Source organism: Bombus affinis, chromosome 3 (genome assembly GCF_024516045.1).
Source record: "Bombus affinis isolate iyBomAffi1 chromosome 3, iyBomAffi1.2, whole genome shotgun sequence".
Classification (NCBI taxonomy): Eukaryota; Metazoa; Arthropoda; class Insecta; order Hymenoptera; family Apidae; genus Bombus; species Bombus affinis.
The window spans coordinates 17,527,128-17,542,087 of record NC_066346.1 but is presented as its reverse complement, the minus strand read 5'-3'; the positions used below and the strand labels follow the sequence as shown (position 1 = coordinate 17,542,087).

Sequence of the window (14,960 nt, the reverse complement as noted above, 5' to 3'; positions counted from 1 at the left end):
TATGTTTAGTAGATCTAAGGTTTAAACATAAATTAGCTATGATAAATATTTACATTTTTCCTATACAAAATAATGTAAAACGAATAACGGCCGTTTATGTTATATAAATCTGGGCATATGACTATGATATAATTTTTATACTCTAATTTTAATGTCATAGATGAACTTTAATCCTCCAATGCTACATCTCTCTGTATAGGATCAAAATCAGGAATTACTTCTTGCACCAGCTGTCGTAATTCATTTTTCCTTTTTTCACTTTTTTCAATATCTATAGCAATCACGAGATATCTCTTCCATATGCCGAAATACTTGACTTTTAACTTATTTTCATAAATTTTGATAACTAATTTTCTTTTTTCTTCAGATTTTGCTTTAAGTTCGAGTGTTGTTACTCGCCACAAGTTAAAGTATTTATCTAAAAGTTTCATATCATAGAAATCTACTGCAACTTGATATTTCAAGTTTAATTCTCTCGCTTCCTGTTTCCATTCTTTAAATATCCTTGACATTAAAATTGTGCGATAAGATGATTCGACAATTTCAGTTTTTATTTCGTATTGTATTTCTACTTCTTTTTTCCATTTCGCGAAAATTTTCTTTGTTAATTTTGTCCTATAATAATCCTCTGCCTTTTTGGTATTAATCCGTAATTCTTTGATAAGGATTACGAATGGTTTCATTATGTAATGCCGTAGAAGATACTTTCGATAGAATTTATCCGCTATACTGTTTAATCTTTGCAATTTTTCTATTTCCCGCTGCCGATTTTGTTCTTGCTCTTTTCGTAATCTTCTTGCCTCTGCCAAAGCCTATCAATGAATGAGCAAAAAATTCATCATGCTATCTATATTTAAAGAAACCTATATCGGTTATATCGATATAAAGAGTTATATTTTTAAAAAGATAACAAAGACTACGAGGTGAAATAAGTGTTTATGACACTTAATATGACATTAATATACTTTGATCTGTTGTATAATCTGACCTCCTGTTGTAATCTTCTCTTTTTCTGTTCCTCCTCCATTCTAGCGGCTTCTTCTTTTCGTTTTTGTTCTTCAAGTTTTTGTCTTCGTATCTCTTCAGCCAATTTTACTCTTTTCCGTCTAGCCTTTGCTCGCGCTTCCATTCTCAATAAAAATTTTGGTGGTTCCGGTGGGTGTCGAGTTACCGTTAAAATTTCGTCTCTTTCAAGATGTATATAATTTATTATAAATCTCTTTATATATATATATATATATATATATATATATGATAATAATAATACATATTATTTATAAATAATATATTAATTATATATATAATAGTTATATACGTTATATAGTCATATAATTATAATAATTATATATATAATATTTTTATGTTATATATATAAGTTATATATAGATTATATATATATAGAATGTTACCAAAAATTTAGTATTACCTGTAACCATTTTGTTGCATTAACCGAATCAATGTTCTTCTCGTACTTTGCCCACAATTAGCGAGGGTATTTTTTGCTATGTCCATTGTCTCCCTATTTGCCATCAATATCGCCTCTTGCATCTGTTTCAGTTTTAATTCTTCGATTATTTTGTTCTGTTCGGCTAATTTAGCTTTTTGCTTTTCTATTATCTGTTTCTGAGCATTTAACCGGCATTGCGCTGGTGGCTCGACAATTACAATACGTTTACTATAAGTACTTTTCTTCTTCATATTTGCATTTTTGGATTCTTTTACCATTAAGTTTTCATTTTTAATTCTCGGTTTTTGATTCTTTTTTATTACTTCTTCCTGATGCTTTATGATCGTATTTATGAACATTTCGATCTTTTGTTCTTCGGAAACTTCTTTTTCTTCTGTTTGCTTCTGAATATAATTCGTTGCATCTTTTGCACAGGCTTTCCAAATATAGAAGTACTTTCTCATTATCTTTAACACTATATTCTGCTGAATTTTCACTTTAATGTCACGGAAACGTTGTTTTTCTATAGCATTTTGTTTTAAAATATCGAAGTATTTCCTTAGAAGATATAAACGTTGCGTTTCTATTTCAGAATTAGTTTTATCTGTAATCGTTACTTTTATGCTTCCGATACATTGCACTTCGCAATCCCCTTCCTTCTGACTTCCTTCATTTTCTAGTTTCAACAAAATATCGTCGGTTTCCATTATTGTACTATTTTTACAAACAGGATCTATGTATATACTTTCATTACGATTGCTATTGACTTGATTATTTTTCTCTTCAACTGTTATCTGTGAAGAATTTGTTATACTTCTGATAAAATATAATTACTTTACGATTACTCGAAATTCATACTGACCTTATCCCTTAATTTCCTAGTTGTCCTCCAAAAATCTTCATCATCCGAGGATATAAAATTTCTCTTCGTATATGCGTAGGGTTTCGAGAATTTAGGTCGAGATTTACTTATTTCCATCTCAAATTTTTTCAGTTCTCTTTCAAAAAATCGTTTTTGTTTCTTCATATATAATTGTTTCGTTTCTTCTTGCATTAATAATCTACGAAGTAATATTTTGAAACAAATTTTCATAATTTTTTATCTTCATTATTTTTTAACTACATCATACTTTCTAGTTTCCGCCAAAACGGAGTCATTCACGGATGAAGCAGACAAATCCTCTCGCAGTATGCGGTGTCTCGCATTCATTATTAAATTTGGATCGAGAAACGTTTTCTCTTCATCTTTCGACATTCGAAGTTTTTCTGATGGATGAAAAATGTTCACTTTCATCATCCGATCCATTAGATTCGTCACTTCGTTCATATGTACCATGATAACTATATCATACATAAGTAAAATAAACGATGTTTGCGGCAAACTGTTCTAAAAAGTCATTCTAGGCTTTTGTTGACACGTTGTTGTTTCGTTGTTAAGGGAGTTATGAAAGATATCTCCTATATACGCGCGTGTAGTCTACATCCCCATTCATAAAATAAGGGCTAGAAATAAACGTTGTTGGATAATGAAACACTATCGACTTCACCTTACATTGCTAAAAAAAGATTTATGTAATATCCTTATATGGTTGTTTTCTATATCGTTGGAAATCTTTCAATGTATAAAATCATTTTTAGTTAAATGTATGTTATTAATAGATCAGTGGAGAATCAATCAATGTTAGCATTACTTTTACAAAGTGTACTTTAATATATCGGTATAAAACAACATAATGAATACGAGTAAGTTAATTATTTATGTTTTATAAATTATATTTATTTAAAAAGTTCTAATAAAATAGATGGATCTATTATATAATGGGCAATTTAAGTTTTGATGTTAATTCCTATTTAAGCTCTAAACATCAAATAAAATTATTTTGGAATTGTTGAAACCATTATTTTAAATATATTATTTTTAAAGTTATGCATTGTTAATTTTATCTGTCAATTCGAAAATTTCCCGCCATTTCAGTGGTTCTCAATCAGCATTATGAAAATGATAATGTCGATTGTTGACGAACCAGCGAACTGCAGCAGGTGCATCACAATTCACAAGGCAAAAAGTGCATCGACTTCGAAAACTTATACATTAAAGATGGTAAGTCTTCTGTTTTACAAAATCCAAAAGCTCAAGCATTATATCCTTACTTTTTCTCTATCGCAGACATTATCATACCTTTCCAGTGATACCAAAATCCTACAAATGTAATCATTATACAATTAGAGAGAACGAATGTCTTTAATTTTTTTAATCCTTTAACAATAGAGCTTCTTGTAGATTCAAAGCATATTTTTAGCAGGTTACAGATGTTGTAACATTTTTGATACACAAGGAGAAATAAAATGGATCCAAGGGGCCCTCCTGAGGGGGCCCCTACTAATTCCTTTGAGATAAATAATATCGATAAAGTGTCTAACAATTTAGTAAATTGGTCTACAGATCATTCTCTCTCTTCATCAATGTGCGAACAACAAAAAAAAATGAATAATAATAAACTGTTATTTTTAACTGTAAGTAAATTTATAAAAGTATGCTTTCATAGATGATTTATCGTGTATGATATCTGAAATTATTTTGTTATTAGGTGGAATATGTGGAAGATCCATCACGGGAATATTCCCGTTTATTTCCAACATATGAACAAGTTTCTTTCTCTCCTAGACCATCGTCTCCACTTTCAGATTTTGAACATCGTGTTAGTCCTCTTGACCCCAATATGAGTTCAGCTGCTAGATATTCACCTACTCCTGTACAACTTCCACCATCTCCTTTTCATAATTCTGTTGTTGTATTACAAGATTCTTCTCCTTTAATATCTTCGACTGAATCAAATGAAAGAACAAATGTTAATTATGTTTCTCAATTAACACATCCAATTGATACACAAAGTGTACAACAGTCAGATAGTTCTAATGACTATGTTGCTAATGAAAATGAGGAACAACTAGTGTCTAGTGTTGGCAGTGAGTTGATTCTTATGCAAGGTAAATTTTATAAAATATTATTCCTAAAAAAAGTATGGTTTTTTTAAGATTATGATGTATTATATGCATAAAACATATTTATAGAAACGAATTCCGGGCTAGAATCAGCAACAGCTCCGTTAATGCTAACAGGAATGCCAAGTACAGATTTTACATTAAGTAGAGATTTTCTTGTTATGCAAGATGACCAAATGAATGTTATAAATTCGTTTAAAACACAAAACCTTGATATAGATGATTCTACACATCTTTCATCAAATGCAGAAAATTCAAATAAAGAAAATAATGCAGATTCTTCAGCTGCATCTAATGAACGAGAAATTAATGAAATTTTAATACCTACTGAAGAAAAAAAAGATTGTGAAAAAAAGAATGTGAGACGTTCAAAACGTCGTATAAATGATAAAAAGAATTTATGTATGTAGTTTTATTGTTTCTTCATTTAATTAGTATTGTGCTGATAGACTAAGTTTATATTTTTTATAGGTTGTGATGAATGCGATGATGTGTGTAGCGGTGATAATTGCACTTCACATAATGTATGTACAATAGCAGATCAACCAGTACCATCTCGTGCTATAGCAACACTGCCAGGATCATATCTTTCTATAAACAAATTATCCAATTCTGAAATTATATCAGGTGGATCAGATTATGGAGTGTTTGCAAAACGTTATATACAAAAACGTACTCAATTTGGACCTATAGAAGGTGTCTTATATCCTTATGATGGAACACCATTTAGAGATGAATTGCCATTGCTCTATGAAACTGAAAATAAAGAATTTTTAAAAGTAGATGTTTCAAATGAAAGTAGGTATTAATAATTTAAGAAATAATATTTAATAAAACAAAAATATCTAATTTAAAATATTTTATTATCAATGCAGATGCTTCAAATTGGATGCGTTTTGTTAGACCTGCATTAACTTATAAAGATCAAAATTTGGTAATTTGTCAACAACGTGATGGAATAGTATTTTTGACTACAAGAAGTATTTTACCAAAGGAAGAATTGAAAGCTGGTCCTAGTACTGATTATGCAATACGTAGAAATTTAATACCACTCAAATCTACACAAGAAACGAAGGATGATAAAGGTATATAAAGTTTACAAAATATCTCGGTTTATATTTATATTTATGCAATTTTCGATTACAGAGCACAAAAATCTGATATCTAGTTGGTCACGGCTAGATGATAATCATTCCCGGCGTATGAAAGTATTTCGCGGAAGAAATTTGAAAGAGAAAGAAAATTCAAGACAAAATAATTCTAAGGAATGGAAATGTTCTGTTTGTGGTCTAATTTTTCGAAAATCACTTTTGCTTAACTTACACTCTCTTGTTCATAGTTCTGATAAAATAAAAACTAAAATTCAATCTACAGTTTGTCCGCAATGTGGACTGCAATTTCAAAAACAAAAAGAATTGATCAATCATATTTCACAACATGGGAGATTATCTTTGAAAAAAGCAAAAAGATTGACTTCTTTGTCTACATATAAGTGTTCAATGTGCTATAAACGTTTTGCGACAAAAGTACGTTTACAGCAGCACTGCTTAGTGCATGGTGCTGAAGACCAAAAACCACTGCCATGTAATATTTGCTTCAAAAGATTCATGAATAATTCAGCACTCTCTTGTCACTTGAAAACACATAGAGGTGAATTACTGTATTAAATAATTTTAATTTTATTTGGAAAAGAGTTTCTCAAGTTGCTTATATCCATCTTTTTTTGTTATTCAGAAAATAAACAACTATTTGAGTGTCCAATGTGCAGACAACTATTTAATCAAAGCATGACGTTAAAAGATCATATTGAAACTCATAAAAATGAAGATGGCACATTTAGCTGTCCTTACTGCCAAAGAATATTTATCAAATATTCAGTTATTCGTAAACATATTAGGGCACATCATTGTGAAAGAAAACACAAATGTCAAATTTGTGCAAAACGATTTGCTACAGTAGATAAATTACAGATGCATCTGCTAAAACATTCCGATCATAGGTATAGTAATATTTATACTTACAAGGTACACAAAATCATGTAATGTGTATTATAACATGGAATTTCTTTTTTTTTTTTTTTGTAGAGAATTTCACTGTGCAAATTGTGGTAAACAATTTAAGAGAAAAGATAAATTAAAAGAACACATGACTAAATTACATAATTCACAGACAGCCACCGAAGAACAAATGTCGCAAGTTACACAAACTAAAAAATTTGTTCCAAAGGTATTTTTTACTTACTCGAGAATAAGAACGATATTTACTAGTATAATTTATATATTGTTACTAGGTAAACCCTAATGATTACAATCGTTTCATTTATAAATGTCATCAATGTTTGGTCGGTTTTAAACGAAGAGGAATGCTTGTAAATCATTTGGCAAAAAGACATCCAGATGTTGCGCCAGAATCTGTACCAGAATTAAATTTACCAATTTTACGTCAAACGAGAGATTATTATTGTCAATATTGCGATAAGGTGTGCACTTATATTCATTGATAAAATAAATTGAGCTATTTATTTCATATGATTTTTATATTTCTTTGCTTTACAGGTCTATAAAAGCAGCAGTAAACGTAAAGCACATATCATGAAAAATCATCCAGGAGCTGCTTTACCGCCGAGCAACCGACAGAAGGAGTCGGATTTCTCCGATTTACCGAATCCAACATTTAGTCAAACTGTCGGTAGCATTACTACTACACCACAGAGTTGTCAATGGTGTCATAAACAATATGCTAGTAAAGTAAGTTGTAAAAATCTGTAGTTTTATTTATAACAAATTAATAATCTTTTTAAAAAATTTATTTATTTTTATAAGGCAAAACTTTTACAACATCAACGAAAGAAACACTCAAATTTAATGGAACCGGCTGATCAAGTACCGCGTTCACGTAATCGACAGCCACAGAATCAGAATCAGCCCCCAGTACTTATTGAAGATCACTTTGTATTGTCCAATTATATTCAGACGTGTGAAACAAATTCAGATTTTTTTAAACCAAGAATAATCAAAATATCTGATGATGTTGATCTAATAGGCAATGGATTAGAGATAGTTGGGCAACAATTTGTTCGTATGCGTGACATACGCTGAACAGATCTGTGGCAACCTCAATGAGAGGTTTTGTCAATTTAATGAGATATGAATCTCATGAGTTTGTGCACAGTAAAGAAACACTGTGTTTTTTGCTGCTGTTGCCAAATAAGGGCATTGATGCCCAGGAGGATTAATTGATTCTCCGCTGGAAAGTATTTGGAGCACAGCTTGGTTAGCGTTAGTGCGAAACACTGAACGCTATTTTATTGATTGTATGGTTGACAATGGTGTCATGACCGTAATTCGGTCGTAATTTTGAATAAATTTGTTGAAACGGAGTACGCACTATTTTACGAATACTTCGAGCTCCAGGGCGAAAACATGGAAGAAGATTTAAATGTTAACACACAATGGGAAACACAAACATGGAGACTTAAGACTTAAACACAATGGGAAACATGTTAGTTATTGAGGTCTTTGCTCAAGGTATTATGAGTACAGAGCGCAAACAGGTAGAACAAGTCCTCTTATTGTCGGTACATCACCGACATTAACTCTAGTAGTTTCTTTTGAAATTTTGAAAAAGCTTCAATTCGATGTGATTCAATTATGGATGTTAGAGTGATCGAATTTGAGCTTCAAGTTTAAAGTGAAATTTAAACGCAGCTGAAATTTGGAAAATTTGATGAATCTTAGATCGGTGTAATCTCGTCTATACTATGTGATTTTTTTTTTTTTTTTTTTTATAGACCTGATCGTAGTGTCTACATGTTACATCTGACTTTGATGATAAAGCAATTGTCTGTAGATTACACAAAATGTTGTAGTCTGTAAAGAATCGCCCGATCACTTTTACTCTTTCTCGTAATTTATAACATTCTGTCATAATTACTACCGATTCTCGTTTAGAAAAAGATATCTGTGTTTCCAGTACAGATTTTCGATCAATCGGATTTCTTTTTCGCGCAAACCTTTCAGAATTACTAGTTTCACTAAGGAAGTTTAGCGTGACAATTTTTGCATCCATCATACTCATCGAATTGAAATATCTGATTGAAATTGAAGGTATTAATAGTTACCTAGACAAGAAAACTTTTGTCTTTGTGATTTTATGATGCATGTAAAATTGATAGCGTTGCAAATTATCCATATACACTTTGCTAGTTTATCAAATTACAACAGTGAAATACTATTAGCATTCCAAATCATAATTTTCTAAATGTAATTTCATATATCATAAATTGGCAAGAGAATTAAAAATTTGTTTTACATGCATTATATGTGCATAATATGATAAATATTATGGAAAAACAAAGACAAAAGAATGCATGTTTGTTAATGTTGTTGAGTACATGGAGAACTGTATTGTAACGTGACTTAAATAAAGTTACCCGATGACTGATCTATGTACGATTTATTGTACCGCAAAATCGGATCCTATAATTCTTTACTCGACATGCTACAAGAATACCTTATATTTTTCTCTTTATTTAAAACTATTGTATTACTAGTTAATACTGTGAGACATCAAGTGAGTTCATATTAACAGTTAAAAAAAAAATACCCAATAAATTTATTTCTTTTCATAGTTTGAAATCGTTTTACTTCTTTCTTGACATTTTATTTTTAAACTTTTCAGTAACTATGGCCAGAGGGCCAACTGCATCGGACTTAAGAACAACGGCATTAGATGCGATCGTACCCACACTAGCCCCTTTTTGTGATTGAGCCATTTCATACAATTCTTTTTGCATTACCGCCAAAGAAACCTTGTTCGCTGAGAAAAAATCTTGCATAGAAATCAGTTCTCCAGACATTCTTCTTGGAGTTTCCGAGTAATCTGATTTAAACGAATCTCTTGCTGCTATCCTGGTTCCTCTTCTTTTTGAAAAATAAATCGTAGACAAGGAATATTTCCTCCTTGGTAAATGTGATGCGGCCATTTCCTGATTTCTGCATTGTATTTTTTGTATGATGCAATTTAATCCTTGTTTTATTATAATCGATGTCACGTTCAATAGGGAGTACGTGCAACAGCAACCAATCAGCAAAAATATAAAGTTAATGAAACGATACCTGCGTATGAAGAAATTATGTATCAGTACTGCAGTGTATATTATTGAACAAAATTTCGTGGGACGTACCAATGAATGTAAGGATAATACGAGTTTTGTGTACTAACGAAGTCTCCGAAACCAATAGTTGCGAAACTAACGAAACAAAAGTAAAGAGCGTCGAAATATTCCCAATGTTCGAATTGAACGTAAACCGCCGCAGCGCAACAAGCTATCGTACAACACACTAATAATAGAAATAGCATAACCCAATATACGCTTGGTTTCCATTCATCGACATCTAAATGATCGTCATCATCTTCAAGTATGTCTGGTAAAGGTTTTTCATTCTTGGACGATCCGAACGAACGTCGAGATATTGATAAATTTTTCCGAATATGCCTTTTTAAACGATGGATATGTATCACTCTCAAAATCCAAGCAAGGAGAGTGATGATCCTTTCAAGAAACAAGTTGAAGAATAAAATTCCACCTGTGTTATAAAAAAGATAATGAGAAAAATTATAGATAAATGAGCGTAATAACATTTATCTTTAATGCTTAAACTATTGTATTACCGGAACAACCAAGAAAGCCATACAGAACAGCAACTACCTTACCCGCTCTCGTTTGCGGTGTGGTATTTCCATATCCTGAAAAACAAATTAATAATAACATCCATAATTTATTTCGAAACTGAAATGAACATATACAAACGTAATACAAAGTACCGATTACACAGTACTGAAGAGGATAACTGCAAGACTAGGTCGCAAGATATTAACATTCTGGAATTCACCGGCACATTCTTATGTGTGCTGCGGACGACGACCCTTACCCTTTTAGTCAATGCTTTTATGACCAAGTTATGGCGCGATAATACAGTCGTCAATAAATTGACTTTTAAGTGAATAGTCGGAAAATGATGAAACGTGCAAACAAAATATATAGAATGAATATGGTAAATTATTTCGTAATTACTGATACACTCGTGTCTACAGTCTTTTGAAAAAGAATACAAATGGAAGAAAAGTATAACTGAGATAAAGACCAGCATATGTCTCTGGCGTTCCACTGACCTATTATTACGGTTCAATTACATTATAAGATGAAATGTTTAGAGTTCCAAATAGGTCATAATATATTTCTTACCAATTGTAGAAACTATGGTACCCACGAAGTGAAAGCTGCCAAGAAAATCCCATCGTTGGCTCTTGTTGATGACACCGGAGAATGAAGCGTTTCCATATGCATATAATAACTCATCTAGTCTTTGGAGAGCAATTGGACTGCCTTGCAAATGATACTCTCGAAAACTATGATAAACGCGCCAAAATTCTGCAGTCTATATAGTGAGCAGAAGTTTAACATACAAGTATTAACTTTTACTTCGATATTTATTTAAATTAAAAAATAGTAATAAAACATAGCAACTTAAACTAAAAAGACAATTTAAAATATAGATAAAAGAGAACAACCAAAAGATAAAAAATGGTTTCATACCTGTTGCACTTCATGATCAGCTTCTAGTTGTTGAAAGATTGCAGCGCCAGCTAACATGTACACTGTCAGGGCGGCGAAATGAAGGATGAATCTTGCGTTGTCCTCTCCGAGGCCACCGGGGAGACACATCACCGACAATTCTCATCTCTCCAGATACAAGAGACTGGTTGCAATCCCCACTTTTGCCTTTCATCTGGATTGGCGCAAACTCAGCGACGAACATCCACGAAAATCCGCAGATGTATTGTCAACGAACATTATCAAGATACATCATTTAAAATCTATCGCGACTCAGAATTTTATGATTCTTCAAGGTATATTTTTAATTCAATTACTTCTTTGTATTTATTTTTTTAATTACCTGTATTTGCTTTAACACAGTGTTAGCATTTGGCATATCAAAATTTTATTCGGATGACATGTTGCAAAAATTTGGTTGTATTATTTGAAAGATGTGCAACATTATATGTTACGTAATTTTGTATTATAAAATTGCAGAGCTACATGATTTATAAAATTATGTTGCAGAAAATATAAGGCAGTAGTATACATCGCTAGTGAAAAAATCCTATGAAAGGAAGGTTCTTTGACTAAAGATAGAAACCGAGTCACTCTACAAATGGGTCTCTTGCGCATAAGGATGTAGCGTCGTGTTATCCATTTTTTTTTTAATAACACTATGTGTTACAAACCAGCCATTTACTAGTTTTTAAAGGATGGAATTTTTGGGATAGACAAAAATAAATCATCGTAAATTTATAATAAAAATAAAGTTTGTTAATTTATATAGGTAACCTAACGACTCTACAATGTTCATATAAATACTGTAAACTAGGCACATTGATTCTTACATCAAAATAGTTGTAGGTACATGCGTAAAATTCATAACATTCGCATTAAACACTATAATACTATTAAATACGATATCTGAATTAACAGATTTCGCAACGGCTACACTATAGTTTAATTAATCGCGCTTACAATACGATTATCAATGCCTCGTTTGTGGACCTTCTTCCAATTTCCGCCAAACAACCTACGTAGAACACACATTAATAATACAGTTAATTTTTAGTTTCTGCCGAAATGGAACCTTATATCCAAATATTAACTTACATTGCACATTTCTCTAACCAAGGCCTTTTCTCCGTCGTGACCGCCTTCTCTTTCTAGTTGTTCTCTAACTTCGAGAACTTGAAGAGCTCGTACCACTGCTTCTGGTCGACCTCCTATGTGAGGATTTTCGCCTGGACTGTTTTGACTTTCCCAGGTTTCACCAGGTGGTACTTCCCAACCCTGCGCTCTTGCCTGTAAAAGACTCTTATCTTCTTCGAGCTGCTTTACTCGTTGTTCTAAACTCCTTACGTATTGCATAGTTTGGTCTGCAATACAAATTTGAAAAACTGATCAAAATTATTCGCATAAAAGTACATCTTCTGTTAAGAATCAACGTAACAAACGTGATAACTGTACCATTAAATGTAGATGCATGCCTTGGTCTCGGGGGCGCGGTTTCTTCGGCATTCGTACTTGAACTTGAACCATCTCCATCATCTCTTTGACCACCTCCTCTCTCTTCGTCCAAATAAAGGCAAAGTTCCTTTAGCTCTAAATTATCTTTGATTAACTCTTGCTGTTTGTTGTCCAGTTGGCGCAATTTATTCTGATAAGCGGATACTTCCTGACGCATAACACTCGCCGTATATCTTCCAAATCTTTGCCATTCCCTCGCTAACTTTCGACCCTTCTGTCGATCATCGTCCAGAAAGCAACAAAGATCTCGCAGCTCTTGATTATCATCGCTTAATCTTTGGTTTGCTTCTTTCAGTGCCCGAAGCTCGCTAAGCTGAAATAGGAATGCGTGAGTCACCGATATTCGCACGCATTTTTGTCATAGATTGGAATCCTACCGAATTAGGTATAGGGTAAAAATAAATTTCATGAACAATTCGAAGTTTCTAAAATATGCATTTATTCTTGAGTGATCATTTTTTAATGAAGAAGAATTCGATCATAGTGGAGATTGTTTGCGACTGGACTCATATGTGCGTGACTGGTTCAAATTACGATGGTGGACCCGACCCGTGTGTGACCTAAAAGAACCTCAAGAACTTCCGTGTGATGTGCTTAAAATCGGTGATCGTATCTTCTTCGCAAAACGAAATAATAAAACAAAGATACCGTGGCGTTAGTAGAAAAGAAGGTTACAATTATTACTTTTACTCTTCCTCTCGTTTATTCTTCCTCTGAATGACGTACAAACTTTCGCTTATTATACTACGTAAGATTAAATCTATTTGATTGAAAAACAGGTGAGAAACTAGTGAAACTCACCAAGCTTTGTATCTGTCGATTCTGCTCGGCGGCGAGCCTTGCGATATCGCTCTCCGTCTTTCGAACAAATTTCAGCATCTCCACAGGACCGAGCCTTAGAAACTCGTCGTCGGTGATCCTTTGTCTAAGCGGCGGTGTCTGTGCAGTGTTTACCGTGGGATATTGACCGTTAGGTGGCAGGTACTGACCTTGGCCGACCTTGGCCTGAAGGTAGGTATGAGGCTGTGTTTTAGGGACGGATGCAGTCAAAGTGTTTCCGCCTTGAGGATGATGTCGATGCTCTATCCTCGGTGAATATTTGCTCTGCACATCCTTCTGTTGCGGCACAGGTCGTGATTGGACGGGTTGATGATGATTCAAGGTCGCGACGGGACCTTGACCAGTGGTAGACACCGAAGTTGGCACAGAAGGGCCTGTACCAAAATGAGGATGATTCTTGAGGATACCGCTGGTTGGCTGAGGTGGTGGCTGATATCGCGGTGGCACTTGCTCCACTGTCGACTTGATCACGTGCGAAGGATGCTGCTGCTGCTGCGGCTGGGACTTACTCTTATTGGACATCGCGGCTAATTTAGCTCCAGGCTGCGCTGTGTCCCATTTCAGAAAGTCCACCGTGACTTCTTCGTGTCGACCTGCCTCGTTCGACCCGCTAAAATCTGGGTCGCCGTACGGTCTCTCTTTCTCTTGCTCTCCTGCTCTCTCTTCAGATCGGATATACTACTTAAGAGGTGGCCCACGCGATATGTGTCTTACCTCCGCGAGTCTTACCTTACCGTCTATCAAACTTCTCCCCTTTTCCTTTTCTTTCTCTTGCTAAGATTTCTCTTCGTATCACTGTCACCTTATAAATTTCTCTAAACTTCCTTTTTATCCAATATCTTACACGCCTTGTCCTCCGCGGTGTCTTGTATATCGTTTAGTGCAACATACTCTACCACTTTTAATGAAATTGTAATTGCGAGAATTCGAACAATCCTGACAAGATCTTTGCAGTCAAATTATCTGAACACATCGAACGAATCCCGTATTCGTGTTCGCGATCAAGCTTGGCTTCGTCTCGGTATTAAAGAGTCGACGTCCTCGGTTTATGCCGTAACTCCGAACGATCGCGTGGTATACTCACGTTCCAGCTGTTAATAATCGGATTAAAGCACGAAAGCATAGTTTTGCGAAAGAATAGGATAAATATTGGCCGCATGGACACTTATTTTCGTTACGAAATCTTGAGCATACTAGCGATATTGCACTCCCGAGAGCTAATGCGCTCAGCCGGGCCCCCGTTTTTCTCGCTGCGGGGCCGCCGCATTTCACAAGGCGCAGTGCCGTAACATCAAGTGGGGCATTCCAGTGAAACTTTGTCGTTCGTGGCCACACCGCACCGTACAACGACAGAGCATAAACTTTCTTACACATCTCACTGGATTGTTAATTGATTTAGCTTACTACACGTGTTGTTGTAACTATCCCTCTCTCTTTCTTTCCTTCTTTCACATATACTCGATGGATTCTAATATCCGCCCAAAGTTACGCTACTCATATCCCCATTCAATTATTTTTCATAAATGCCAGTTTGCGGAA

General features: G+C 33.9%; 4 protein-coding genes across 7 annotated transcripts; 1 reads left to right on the top strand and 3 right to left on the bottom strand.

Annotated features, from left to right (window-relative positions):
* Positions 1 to 13: 13 nt before the first annotated feature.
* On the bottom strand, positions 14 to 3,753 carry LOC126914279 (calponin homology domain-containing protein DDB_G0272472-like). Of its 2 annotated transcripts, XM_050717996.1 has the most exons (6): positions 3,627 to 3,753; positions 2,578 to 2,950; positions 2,310 to 2,508; positions 1,427 to 2,241; positions 989 to 1,187; positions 14 to 812 (listed from the first exon to the last, which is right to left on the bottom strand). In XM_050717996.1, exons 2-6 carry the CDS (start codon positions 2,799 to 2,801, stop codon positions 168 to 170), a joined length of 2,082 nt encoding a protein of 693 aa, XP_050573953.1. In that variant the 5' UTR covers positions 2,802 to 2,950; positions 3,627 to 3,753; the 3' UTR covers positions 14 to 167. The 2 variants fall into 2 exon arrangements, with proteins under 2 accessions (XP_050573953.1, XP_050573954.1); XM_050717997.1 differs by lacking the exon at positions 3,627 to 3,753 and having other exon boundaries at positions 2,578 to 3,100.
* A 40-nt stretch (positions 3,754 to 3,793) lies between these two features.
* Positions 3,794 to 8,893, top strand: LOC126914270 (PR domain zinc finger protein 10-like). Its single transcript, XM_050717975.1, has 11 exons — positions 3,794 to 3,961; positions 4,036 to 4,435; positions 4,520 to 4,852; positions 4,922 to 5,248; positions 5,326 to 5,535; positions 5,597 to 6,100; positions 6,185 to 6,449; positions 6,535 to 6,676; positions 6,741 to 6,929; positions 7,006 to 7,197; positions 7,273 to 8,893. Exons 1-11 carry the CDS (start codon positions 3,794 to 3,796, stop codon positions 7,546 to 7,548), a joined length of 3,006 nt encoding a protein of 1,001 aa, XP_050573932.1. The 3' UTR covers positions 7,549 to 8,893.
* Positions 8,891 to 11,178, bottom strand: LOC126914288 (potassium channel subfamily K member 13-like). Its single transcript, XM_050718027.1, has 5 exons — positions 11,049 to 11,178; positions 10,698 to 10,890; positions 10,124 to 10,198; positions 9,636 to 10,038; positions 8,891 to 9,567 (listed from the first exon to the last, which is right to left on the bottom strand). Exons 1-5 carry the CDS (start codon positions 11,175 to 11,177, stop codon positions 9,093 to 9,095), a joined length of 1,275 nt encoding a protein of 424 aa, XP_050573984.1. The 5' UTR covers position 11,178; the 3' UTR covers positions 8,891 to 9,092.
* Positions 11,179 to 11,803: 625 nt separating this feature from the next.
* On the bottom strand, positions 11,804 to 14,659 carry LOC126914289 (coiled-coil domain-containing protein 85C). 3 transcript variants are annotated; one of them, XM_050718030.1, is made up of 5 exons: positions 13,931 to 14,659; positions 13,383 to 13,795; positions 12,522 to 12,894; positions 12,165 to 12,430; positions 11,804 to 12,084 (listed from the first exon to the last, which is right to left on the bottom strand). In XM_050718030.1, exons 1-5 carry the CDS (start codon positions 13,941 to 13,943, stop codon positions 12,040 to 12,042), a joined length of 1,110 nt encoding a protein of 369 aa, XP_050573987.1. In that variant the 5' UTR covers positions 13,944 to 14,659; the 3' UTR covers positions 11,804 to 12,039. The 3 variants fall into 3 exon arrangements, with proteins under 3 accessions (XP_050573987.1, XP_050573985.1, XP_050573986.1); XM_050718028.1 differs by having other exon boundaries at positions 13,383 to 14,083; positions 14,151 to 14,659; XM_050718029.1 differs by having other exon boundaries at positions 13,383 to 14,083; positions 14,156 to 14,659.
* Between the last annotated feature and the right edge of the window lie 301 nt (positions 14,660 to 14,960).

Coding starts and splice junctions, on each gene's coding strand:
- LOC126914279 (XM_050717996.1), bottom strand. CDS start 2,801: ATGTATGATATAGTTATCATGGTACATATGAACGAAGTGACGAATCTA. Junction 2,509..2,577: donor GTTTTGGCGGAAACTAGAAA/GTATGATGTAGT, acceptor ATTACTTCGTAG/ATTATTAATGCAAGAAGAAA. Junction 1,188..1,426: donor ATGCAACAAAATGGTTACAG/GTAATACTAAAT, acceptor ACATCTTGAAAG/AGACGAAATTTTAACGGTAA.
- LOC126914270 (XM_050717975.1), top strand. CDS start 3,794: ATGGATCCAAGGGGCCCTCCTGAGGGGGCCCCTACTAATTCCTTTGAG. Junction 4,853..4,921: donor AAATGATAAAAAGAATTTAT/GTATGTAGTTTT, acceptor TATTTTTTATAG/GTTGTGATGAATGCGATGAT. Junction 5,249..5,325: donor AGTAGATGTTTCAAATGAAA/GTAGGTATTAAT, acceptor TTATCAATGCAG/ATGCTTCAAATTGGATGCGT.
- LOC126914288 (XM_050718027.1), bottom strand. CDS start 11,177: ATGTGTCTCCCCGGTGGCCTCGGAGAGGACAACGCAAGATTCATCCTT. Junction 10,891..11,048: donor CTGATCATGAAGTGCAACAG/GTATGAAACCAT, acceptor CTCACTATATAG/ACTGCAGAATTTTGGCGCGT. Junction 9,568..9,635: donor TATTATCCTTACATTCATTG/GTACGTCCCACG, acceptor CTTCATACGCAG/GTATCGTTTCATTAACTTTA.
- LOC126914289 (XM_050718028.1), bottom strand. CDS start 13,943: ATGTCCAATAAGAGTAAGTCCCAGCCGCAGCAGCAGCAGCATCCTTCG. Junction 12,895..13,382: donor ATCGACAGATACAAAGCTTG/GTGAGTTTCACT, acceptor TTCCTATTTCAG/CTTAGCGAGCTTCGGGCACT. Junction 12,085..12,164: donor TGGTTAGAGAAATGTGCAAT/GTAAGTTAATAT, acceptor TGTTCTACGTAG/GTTGTTTGGCGGAAATTGGA.